The 12,740-nt window shown below is 33.4% G+C and overlaps 1 protein-coding gene across 1 annotated transcript; it reads left to right on the top strand.

The window, feature by feature from the left end:
* The first annotated feature begins 77 nt into the window (after positions 1–77).
* Positions 78–11,316, top strand: LOC132739396 (4-hydroxybutyrate coenzyme A transferase-like). The gene is made up of 9 exons (XM_060727092.1): positions 78–304; positions 2,325–2,477; positions 3,073–3,199; positions 3,631–3,743; positions 4,928–5,116; positions 6,393–6,608; positions 8,258–8,395; positions 8,882–9,010; positions 9,366–11,316. The coding sequence occupies exons 1-9, from the start codon at positions 142–144 to the stop codon at positions 9,548–9,550; spliced, it is 1,413 nt and encodes a 470-aa protein (XP_060583075.1). The 5' UTR covers positions 78–141; the 3' UTR covers positions 9,551–11,316.
* The last annotated feature ends 1,424 nt before the right edge of the window (positions 11,317–12,740 follow it).

Genomic DNA, 12,740 nt, shown 5'->3' with positions numbered 1-12,740 from the left:
GTATGCGCTAGTTTCATACCGACAACATCTTGGTTATATAGACGCTCATTGAGTCAATGAAGACAAAAAGGCCTTGACCGCAACCTACCTTGACCTTTTGACGGACATGTATACAAAGTGATTTGCGGGTTGGAAAATAAAATGTTGACAATTTTAAAACCGTTTTCGCGGCTGTTGCCTCGAGTGACAAGTGTAGGTTCAAGTCGATCTTTTTTCATCTATTCTCCAGACGCTCTTAGTCCTCAACCTGACCGCGAACCAGCATGGAAGAAGGCAGAGGAAGCTGTGCAAGCAATCAAGTCGGGTCAGTAAACTGTTTATTTTAAAACTGCTTAAACACTGTTAAAGTAAAGGTTTCGTCTGATGAGTTTGAGGTGACAACTTTCCTCAGCGACGTGTGATTTATTCAGAAGTGATGATTTTGTCTAAGACATTTGAGGTGTGCTGAATTCATACCTGTGACTGACAGCTTGTTTTGGTAGAATAATTATTTACTTCGGGTTTTGCTTTCTGAACCAGGATGTACTATTGTGTTCTGTTTGGACAATCATGACTTTTTATTTAGTCTGTACCCGCAATGCACAGTGGTACGATGGTGAAAACACAGTGGTACGATGGTGAAAACCGATGGTACGATGCAGCGATGGTATGATGGTGAAAGCGCGATCATCGTGTTTTTATCACCATGCCTCCTCCTTTTCACCATCGTGCCATCGCGTTTTCACCATCATACTATCACGCTTTCACCATTGGCCACTGCGCTTTCACCATCGTACCATCGTGTTTTCACCATCGTGCCATCGCGTTTTCACCATCATGCCATCGCGTCTTCACCATCGTACCATTGCGTTTTCACCATCTTGCCATCGCCTTTTAACCATCGTGCCATCGTCTTTTGGTGGTCATGCGCAATGTTATATTTTTTATCAACAATGTTTGCCTTCTCATTATTGAACCCCGCACACTTTGTTTTTGTGTATCTATTTGTAACATGAAATTATCAAAAGGCAGTCACTCAAAAATTAAAAAAAAAGTTGTCATCCTTGTGACTGTACATATAAAGTTTCAAGTTGATAAATGCAAACATATATATAGCATATATAACCATATATTAAATAGTCATTGATACAGTACAGATTGTACCGTAACAGAATCTGACATATTTCTATAACTATGTGTACTGAATATACGATGGTGAAAACGCGATGGTACGATGGTGAAAACGCGATGGCTTGATGGTGAAAACGTCATGGTGCGCCATTGCACGATGGTGAAAGCGCGATGGTACGATGGTGAAAACGGGATGGCAAGATGGTGAGAACGCGAATGTGCGATAGTGATTCAAGTGAAAACACGATGGTACGATGGTGAAAAGGCGATGGTACAATGGTGAAACCACAATGGTACAATGTGAAAACGCGATGTGACATCGTGTTTTCACCATCGTACTATCGCCGCATCGCAATTTCACCATCGTGTTTTCACCATCTTACCATTGTGTTTTCACCATCGTGTTTTCACCATCATACCACCGTGCATCCCGGTAACAGACTAAGTTAAAAATCACGTCTGTCCAAACAGAACACCGTAATGTACCTTATATACTGTGTCTTGGCTTAATAAACGCACTGTAGAATGACGGGAACTCTTCTCAGATTGCTTGGACAAGACACAAATCTACTTTCGATTCAATAAAATGTTAATTAAGGCAAAGGTATGTGGAGCGTTGATCCGTCATTTTGAAAAAAAAATGACACAAGAATAAAGGGAAGCAATCTGCAGGACCAGTTACTTTCATTATTTGACTTACCGGAAAAATGTACCTTATAGTTTCATATGATGATTTGATTGAACAATTATTACAAATGATAATTTATCTATATAATTATTTAATGTTACTTATAAATAAATATACCAGGGTCTTTCAAATTATAAGACCTTAGATACACGGAAATCAAGATAAAAGCAGTGTCTATTCTAGGAGGGGCGATGGGGGGATTCACCAATATTTTTGAGAATTCACCCCTATTTTTTGAGAGGAAGGGGGAAAATTTTACATAGACAAAGAAGGAAAAAGATCAACAAATGTAATAATCTCTCACTATTCGATAAAAATCCCCCCTATTTTTCGAATCCTAGAATTAACACTGTAAAAGAGAAACGATATGTATGAACCAATGTTAAATACAGTTTCTCTGGTACAATGGCTTCTGCTGTATTTAGAAACAAGAAATACATTTATTCATCTGATATCAGAATCAGTCTAAAGTTAATCTTATATATTTACATATATGATTCAGATACATGTTTATTTCACTTTGCAGGTCAGAAAGTTTTTGTGCAGGGATGTGCTGCTACGCCAAACTATCTCTTGTCTGTTTTGGCTGATTACGGCAAGAAAGAACAATTAAGAGATGTTGAGTTAATTCATATACCTACTGTTGGGCCTGCCACATACACGGAACCAGAATATGAAGGTATTTTTTATTTGCATATTTTTACGTCAGTCATGGAACAGCGCCAAAATTGATGGAATTCAATGTATTTTATCATTATTAGTCTGGTTTTCTCAGGAGTATTAGCTACCTATAATGTAAAAGAACTGATAACAACTTATGATATACATGTACTTGATACGCTTTGCATAAGTTTCTAGGAAAAGGACTTTTAAAAGAACTATGTGTTTTTCTTTAAACATTATACAAAAAGGCAAATTTTATATGAAAATATCTAATTAACTGTACTGTAATATAAGCGTGAATTTGGTTTTAAAACTAAACATTAAAGTAACCAAATGTACTTAACTAAAAAAAAATCGGCAATCTGGTATCATTTAAGAAAACATGGTGGTGAGCTTAGCAAGGTTTATTGAACTCTTTATCACTGTGCTCAACCACTTGCATGCCAGCTTGCATATGATTTGTGTTTTGTGAGGGACAAAAACGACAACTCTGTTTGGAGATTACATTGTGGTCTAGACTAGATAACCAGACATGCTTTCCGCAATGAACATGTCCAGTTAGTGTGACTCAGATAACTTGTCATATTATAAATGTTTGTATTTTGTTATAGGTATTTTTCGATCCAAGTCTCTCTTCATTGGGGCAAACTGTAGAAAGGCGATTGCCGAAGGCAGAGCTGATGCAGTATCTATATTCCTGAGTGAAATTCCACTGCTCTTTCGAAGAAAAATATACAAGTATACTATATATGGTTATATGTACCGTTTCATATTAAACAAAGATAATTAAACAAGGATATTTTTATTTATTAACAAAATTTTGGCTTTGTACATGTAGTACACATGTAGTAGCAATGAAGTTTTCTTAAATTTGGTGAATTATGTGCAAAGTTCTATCTTCTGACAAGAAAAGCGCCTTTTTTCCTGTCACCATAAAGTGGTCTATGCAATCTAACTAAGTTCAGATCTACTTATTTCTTAAATTCGGAGTGTTATCTAGAGCTGATTTTAATCAGATTGGTCTATATCTCCATAAAGTAGTCTTTGTGTTCGTAAAGTGGTCTTTGTCTCCATATATTGGTCTTTGTGTCCATATATTGGTCTTCTGTCCATAAATTGGTCTTTATTGACAAGTTCGACTGTATTTCTGATTTATTGTTATACGATAGATTGGATGTTGCGTTGATTCATGTAAGTCCACCAGATCAGCACGGGTTTTGTTCGCTAGGAGTGAGTGTAGATTGTACTAGAGCCGCCGTGCAAGCCGCTGATTACATCATAGGTTGGTATATGTGTTTTAAATCTTTGTATGTCTGCGCCGGATATAATATAACAAAGACTAATATAAGCTCATAGCTCCTTTGTTTGCAAGTCAGTTGAACATGAAGAGAGGCATACAAGGCCAAGTGGTTAAGTTTGTTGACTTCCAAACACTTGCCTCTTACTGCTGAAGGTTCGAGTCGTGTAAGCAGCGTTGGATTCTACACATGATAAAGCTATCCAGCTAGCTTATGGAACGTCAGTGGTTCTACTCAGGTGCCTGTTTGTGCCTGAAATAATACTCCTCAACCAGTAAAGCAGGAAAGTCGCCATATGACCTATACTGTGTTGGTGCCATGTAAAACCCATCAACAACAAAAAAGAAACTGAAGGGGAAAGTTTTATGACCAGTCAGTCTGGCGTCAATATTACCTGTATAATTGTGTCAATGTTTCTACAGAGAGATATTTAAATGAAGTCACATTGAATAGTTACGCATGGAGCTCATAGTATGAGGCAGACACTTAGTGTCTATATATTTTGTATTCAAAACAATGTCTAGAGAGACATCAAAGACAGATATGACATTCTTTCTTTCTATAATAAATAATCCTGCATCACACTGGGACTAAATATCATAGTATATAAATGAAATTACTGCCTTGCGGGCCTGTAAAATTCAATGTGTATCCTGTCTTGTGATTAAAGCATGTGCTACTTCTGATAACTGTACCTGTCTCAGGAGCTTATATATTTTAACTTGAATACTTCTTGTGATGACAGGTTTGTGTACATGGAGATATAGTGAGTTCTTATGTGTAAATCAGCAATCTAGCTAACTTAATAAATGGTTCTTTATATGTATACTTTGAATTGAATAATTTAAGGTCTTCAAACACCTGTAATGCTGGAATGTTGCCATATGATCTTAAAACAGGGTCAACCTGACTTAAGCCCAGGGGTTTTGCGAGATAAGTTTACATTTAAATAATAATAGTCTGATAATTTAAATAGAAATGACTTTTAAAAGATGGAATAAGCACAGGTAGACTGGAAATTCTCATTCCGAGACACACATGCATAGGGGAATGTTCTTTATTTCAGTTTTGATGATGCAGGAAATTGGGAGCTCTAAACCCCTGTGTGAACAATACATGCTAAATTTTTTAACTTTCCTATTTGATATTTTAACTTTTCTAATTCTAGCTCAAGTTAATGAACACATGCCTAGAACACTTGGGGACGGCCTTATACACATGTCTCATATAGACTGTATGGTGGAACACAACACGGCCTTGCCGGAAATCATGCCTATTATCAGAACACCAGAAATTAACGAAATTGCAAGACTGATTGCCGACAATCTTGTGGAAGATGGTGCCACCCTTCAGACAGGTACACAAAATTATAAACTGTAGAATCAGACATTAAGGATGTTTCTTCTCCATCTGTTTTTAGATTTTTTATATTATATAATATTGTCTGTTTTGTTATTGATGCTCAAGCTGTTTCAGAGATTAGTATTCTTTATCTTTTACTGATTTTCACTACCAAACTACCTCTTTCTTGAACTACAATAATGCTGAAAAACTTATTTCTGCACTTTTCTCAACTAAGCGTATAAACTTCTCGGTTTGCAATTTGGAAAAAATATACATGTATGATTATTAATTATAAAACATCAAGACAGAAGAAGTTGACAGAACTTAAAGGAAAAAAAAATTATCAAACATGTAGTGGCAATTTAGAGATACATGTATTTCTATTTAATATGTTTATTCACTGCCACATATAAAGGAACAGTAATGAAAGGTACAAATAATATTGCGGACAATTTTCAATGCTTTCACAAGAATCCATTTATTTACAGCCAATCCCTGCTTTTAAAGGTCACCTCCAAATGCAAAAAAAAATATTGCAACTGAAAACAACTATTTTGTTTTAGCATTTGCTTGTGCATATTTTTAAATAACACTGTTATAAATATCTTCATTGCAAAATGCAAATACAATCAAATCTATCATATACATGAACATATTTGGCATTTTAAGTATTTGCTTAAGCAATTATATGTCTCGCACCAAAGGGCTGTTTGTAGAGATTAAAAGGATCGTTTAGCTTACTAAAAACAAATCAGAAAACAGTTACATGTAAGTCTCCACAATAACATAGCAAAAACTAATACCAATAGTTTCATCATTCATTATAAGTTTTTCAGAATTAGACCATTCATACATTCAAACATAAGCTGCTTTTAATTACACAGTCTGAACTTCAGAAGCATGTTCTCTCCTCCATACATGCTTGTACAATCATTTGCAAATTTAATATAAATAACAATTACTTATTTTTTTAACTCAAAGAAAAATTATTACGAAAAAGACAAGCTGCTGCATGACAACTAGTGACAAAGTTAAAATAGAATTACATACAATCTTTTAGATTTTCAATTTTATCAGGCAAGTTGAAAAAAATTAGTACACTTGGGTTTGGCTTACAAAAGACATACACTTGAAATAATGTTTTACCCAGTAATGAAAGTAACAAAAAGATCATGTATTATAATTTTTTTATACTTTGGGTTTATTTACACATTTTTGGTTTAAATAAACATTATTAATATTATGCTGATTGGTTATTTATTAACTATCCAAAATTATACTTCTTCTAGGTATTGGTAACTTACCTGATGCGGTCTTGCATAAATTATACAACCACAAGGATCTTGGTTTTCACTCAGAAATGATGAGTGACACAGTGGTGAACCTGGTAGAGAAAGGAGCTCTGACGAACGCCAAGAAAACCATACAGACTGGCAAGATTGTGAGCAGTTTTAGTATGGGAACTAAAAAGTTGTATAACTTCTTGGACGATAACTCATTTGTTGGTATGTAAATTTTTTTTATTAGCTAGACCTTCAGTGATTAAAGATATACTATGCTCATCCTTAAGTAAAGTATCTTAATCACAGAAATTTATTGAAATCTTTGAAATTCTTACTGAATATGTCTAATTTGAATAAAATAATTAATAAACTACATGTATGTATGGGGAGCTGCTTATGGGACAAATAAAGTTAGTCTCTCTTAAAAAAAACTGCCATAACACTGATTTTTTAGCTCACCTGTCACAAAGTGACAGGGTGAGCTTTTGTGATCGCTTTTCGTCCGGCGTCCGGCCGTCTTCCGTCGTCCGTAAACTTTTACTTTAAATGACATCTCCTCATTAACCACTCAGCCAATTTCATCCAAACTTCACAGGAATGTTCCTTTGGTGGTCACCTTTGAAAATTGTTCAAAGAATTTAATTCCATGCAGAACTCTGGTTGCCATGGCAACCAAAAGAAAAAACTTAAAATATCTTCTTCTAAAAAACCCAAAGAGCTAGAGCTTAGATTTTTGGCATGAAACATCTTCTGGTGAGTGTCTACCAAGTTTGTTCAAATAAAAGCCCTGGGGTCAAAATTGGCCCCGCCCCAGGGGGTCATTGATTTTCCCTATATGCATATAGTAAAAACTTTAAAAATCTTCTTTTAAAGAACCAAAAGAGCTAGAGCTAAGATATTTAGCATGAAACATCTTCTAATGGGTGTCTACCAAGTTTGTTCAAATAAAAGCCCTGGGGTCAAAATTGGCTCCGCACCAGGGGGTCATTGATTTTCCCTATATGCATATAGTAAAAACTTAAAAATCTTCTTTTAATGAACCAAAAGAGCTAGAGCTAAGATATTTAGCATGAAACATGTTCTAATAGATGTCTACCAAGTTTGTTCAAATTAAAGCCCTTGGGTCAAAATTGGCCCCGCCCCAGGGGGTCATTGATTTTCCCTATATACATATAGTAAAAACTTTAAAAAATCTTCTTTTAAAGAGCCCAAAGAGCTAGAGCTAAGATATTTAGCATGAAACATCTTCTAATGGGTGTCTTCCAAGTTTGTTCAAATAAAAGCCCTTGGGTAAAAATTGGCCCCGCCCCAGGGGGTCATTGATTTTCCCTATATGCATATAGTAAAAACTTAAAAAATCTTCTTTTAAAGAACTAAAAGAGCTAGAGCTAAGATATTTAGCATGAAACATCTTCTAATTGGTGTCTACCAAGTTTGTTCAAATAAAAGCCCTTGGGTCAAAATTGGCCCCGCCCCAGGGGGTCATTGATTTTCCCTATATGCATATAGTAAAAACTTAAAAATCTTCTTTTAATGAACCAAAATAGCTAGAGCTAAGATATTTAGCATGAAACATGTTCTAATGGATGTCTACCAAGTTTGTTCAAATAAAAGCCCTTGGGTCAAAATTGGCCCCGCCCCAGGGGGTCATTGATTTTCCCTATATACATATAGTAAAAACTTAAAAAAATCTTCTTTTAAAGAACCCAAAGAGCTAAAGCTAAGATATTTAACATGAAACATCTTCTAATGGGTGTCTTCCAAGTTTGTTAAAATAAAAGCCCCGGGGTTTAAACTGGCCCCGCTCAGGGGGCCTATGTACAGGTGAGCGACTTCAGGGCCATCATGGCCCTCTTGTTTCTCATTTTCAGCGATGCACGAGTGTGACTTCACCAACAATATTTCACTAATCTGTCAGAACCCACGCGTCACAAGTATCAACACATGCCTTGAAGTTGATCTCACGGGTCAGGTGTGCTCCGATTCTATTGGTACATACATGTACTCTGGTACGTGAAAACATTATTGTTTTGATTACTGTGTATACTTATTTCAGTAAGAAATCCTTGTAAGTTTGTTTCTTGTTTTAATTTATTTCTAAGGAATTTTGGTCTAAACTTTTGTTCTTTGAGAACCCCTATTAAGAGTATTGTGAAAGTAAAGAAAAAAAGACCAAAAACATTGCCAACATTTTATTACTCATTTAATAACATAGGCAAAAATTTGAACATTTTAAGACTGGAAACGTATATGTTAATCATGTCTACGGATTTCGAACAAACTTCACAGGAGTGATCAGTACCATACCTAATTGTGTTTGTAATAAAAAAAACCTTCTAGTTATTACTGGAAATGTATATTTTAGATGTATTTTAAAATAATTGGATTGCATAATAAAAAGGAATTTCATATACATGTGCAAGAACACTAATGGACCACTGAAAATATAGAAAATGTCTAAATGTTATTAAAAATATTTTTGCTCTGTATCCCAGGATTTGGAGGCCAGATAGATTTTGTGAGGGGGGCAGCTTTAAGTTTGGATGGAGAGGGTAAACCTATTATAGCATGTACATCAACAACAGATGACGGAATATCAAGGGTTGTTCCCGTTCTGAAAGAAGGTAAATATTGCTGTTTAATTATCAAGATGTCAATGGAAGAGTACCGTTATGCTGGGACCAAAAATATACATGTACTTTATAAAAAAATATAATTATTTTTGGTCCCAGTGTTATGAAAAGGTGCCTACCCTGAAAGGTAAATAATTCTGCAGTTTAATTTTCAAGATGTCAATAGAAGAGAACTGTTACAAAAAACTTTAAAAGGGTTCATTTATCATTTATAGATAACTTAACTCAGGTTTACATCTATTGACTTATACACTGTTATAAGTAACTTTTTGGAAATAATAAATTAAAGTACACCAAAACTACAAGGATTTTGAGAAATAAAATAAAATGCATAAATTTATTCCAGGTGCTGGCGTAGTTACAACCAGGGCTCATGTACATTATATAGTTACAGAATACGGCATTGCTTACTTGTTTGGTAAAAATCTACGACAAAGAGCTTACGAAATGATCAAGGTCGCCCATCCTTCGGAGAGGGAGATGCTTGAAAAAGCTGCATTCGAACGTTTTAAATGTATGCCGTCCCCTTGAACACTGCTTCATATGTTTCAATTACACGCTGTTAGAAGATTTATTCTGTGAACTAAGCTATAGTTTGAACAGTAAAATTAAAAATAAATGACACGAGAATTTCACATGCAAATGGTAGCAATATTTTTATTTTTTTATGAACTAAAAGTTTAATGCATTATGCTCAGTTTGTGTGTTAGATTGTCCATGTTTTCTTTAATTCTGCTCACTAATATCACAGATTGGATGAAAAAGTTCATATATGAACAATTCAACCGAATTTGTCATTAAACTGGCAAATCGCTTTAAAAATTGATTTTTTTTGTAGATACAAATTGTGTTGTTTTCTAACTAGTAAATAGGAAAACAATTTGTGTTGTTTTCTAACTAGTAAATATAAAAAAAGAAGCAAGTTTTATTATTAAGTGGTTTTCTTAGCGTCTACAAACAGTATGCTCTTATTTGCCATAATCCTGGCACTAAATTTGTTGACATATCTTCCAGAACATTTTTAAAAGTTTAACTAGTAATACCAACTTTGTTTAAACTTTAAGATAAGTAAAAAGAAATACATGTTTATGTTTAAGTGAAAAGAAAATTACACATCCATGTTTGTTTAAACTTTATATAGATACCTTTCATAATGAAATTTCATATGTATTATAAATGAATAAATTTAATTCCAAAAGTGAAAGAAAAAGAACACTACGATTTTGAATGAGGCTTTATAATGGCTTTGATTTAAGTTATTTTCAGGGATATAGAACTGTTAAATTGACGTATGTATGAAATAGGCATGTAATTGGTGCATACTTAATTGCTACTATATAAAGCAATGTAATTATATGAATGTGTGAACATAGATTACTATGTGTAAGAATGTTTTCTGTCCCAGCTGAGATTTTGTAAATACATATAAGTAGAGATAATAGCTGTGTGTATCTGAAATGTTTGTTTATTAGCAATTTTTTTTTTGGTGGCTTTTATAAATAACAAAGGCTTTTGCCCCAGCTGACGATTTATGCATTGATGATGATATTTTGATATTAAATTATATGTGCACACACTTGATCACTAAAGTGTTAGCACTGTTTACATGGTTTAGTCTTTGTTAGTTGATTATAGCAAGGTTATTCTATAGAATTGTTGTTTTACTTCTGTTAATTGTGAGGAATTTTTGCACAAAAATCTCTCGACCAAAATATATGTTACTTTTATATAATTTTAATAAAAGAAAGGTCTACCATTAGTTATAATATATTATTACATGTTAAAGCCTATATTTTTACAATTAAGGTATTGGATTGTGTATGCAAACAATTGAAATATTGGATTGGGTATGCAAACAGTTAGATTTTGGATTGTATATGCAAACTGTTGAAATATTGGATTGTATATGCAAACAGTTAGATATTGGATTGCATATGCAAACAGTTGAAATATTTGATTGTATATGCAAACAGTTAAAATATTGGATTGCATATGCAAACAGTTTGAATATTGGATTGCATTTGCAAACACTAATAATGTTGGATTGTGAATACAAATCAACATTTTTAAAGAATTGCCTAAATTTAGATGATTATTATTAGAGATGTAATTAGTGCTTTTTATACACCATGACTTTGGACCCTTTACTTGTTGATATATATCTTTTGTTATGTCATTTTTTTGGTCTTTATAAGATTGAATGAATGAAATATTTTGAGAATTTAGCTGGATTTTAGAGATTTGTATCATTTAGTATTCTATACAAAGTTTAACTAATAAACTTAAAATAAAAACTATGTCTGTTGTGTTAAGTTTCTTTTTATCTCCCTTAGCAAGGATATCATATACCACTATTGCAGTTTTAATGAACTTTACGGGATTGATCAGTAGCTCAAATACTTGCACATATTACAGTGGTTTTCTAGTTGAAAGATTTTCAGCTGAGTTTTGGGCCTTGAATAAAAAATGTGTTTTGCCCTGTTAATGATTTTTGTGTCTCCTGCTACACAGTAGCTGCAACATGCAACTAGCTATCATGAGGCGACACATGTCGTCACTGATGGCTAGAGCTGTCATTGATTCAGTGCAAAGCATATCAACGATATACAGTAAAAACTCCGAAAACCAGACCCTCTGAAAACCGGACTATTTTAAAAGTCCTGTATTTTCTCCCTATATGTTTAATGAAAAAAATCCTCTGAATACCGGAACCTCTGAATTCCGAAAACCGGACGATTTTCTATGATTTCTAAAGCTAAACATGCATAAAAAATCCTCTGAAAACCGGACAGCAATTTAAACTGTCAACTTTCTGTGTCCTTTAATGTAGATCTGAACATAATCTCAACAGGTGACATATTCAATTACCAGCAAATGGTCATATCCTTTTAACTATGCAGATGTGAAAACACTTGTCAGTGCACATTAATTTCTTATTGTCAATTAAATTATAGCTCTTTAATCATATTTGTGTCTTTCCTCATATAGATATGATTTTTCAAAAATGTTTTTAATGTGCTATGTTTTTTTAATATAATATTTCAAAAAGAGTTGGGAAACTTTTTTTTAAATGATTCAAGTTTTGCTTTAAATTTTGATCTTATAGTTATCTTTGTTTTGATATCAATTATTTGCAAAAATAATAATAGTAATTTCCATTAATTTCATATTTTAAAGCTAATGAAAAAGGTATTATGATATATTTCAGACAATGTGGTGTTTTAATTTCTGATTTTCTGAATTATAAATATTCATGGATTTTCATAATAAAATTACTAAAGACATTTATTGCAAAAAGAAATTAAAATATGACTAAGACAAAAGGGTTGAAAAGTGATTAAACAAAGTTATTGTTCAAACACATCATAATTATCAATAAATGTATAAAACCTCTGAAAACCGGAATCCTCTGAAAACCGGACTTTTGGTCAAGTCCGGACAGGGTCCGGTTTTCAGAGTTTTTACTGTATCGATATCAGATGACTAAAATCAACGATACACCGATATATCGATAATAACCTATAATTACTTGTCTATCATTCACTTTCATACCTGTTTAAATTATTTCAGTTAAAAACATGTTCTGTACAATGTCCACTGCATTTTTTTTCCAGACATTATTTTTTGTCACCATTGCTATTAAATATTTCCACTATATAACAAAAGCATAACATTAGACATAAATAACTGTTCTGTATATGTTTTGGGTGATTTTTTTATA

The sequence above is a fragment of the Ruditapes philippinarum genome, unplaced genomic scaffold (genome assembly GCF_026571515.1).
Source record: "Ruditapes philippinarum isolate M1 unplaced genomic scaffold, ASM2657151v2 ctg19_1_1_1_1, whole genome shotgun sequence".
In the NCBI taxonomy this organism is placed as follows: domain Eukaryota; kingdom Metazoa; phylum Mollusca; class Bivalvia; order Venerida; family Veneridae; genus Ruditapes; species Ruditapes philippinarum.
Note: the sequence above shows the minus strand (reverse complement) of the source record. Positions and strands in the feature narration are given on the sequence as shown.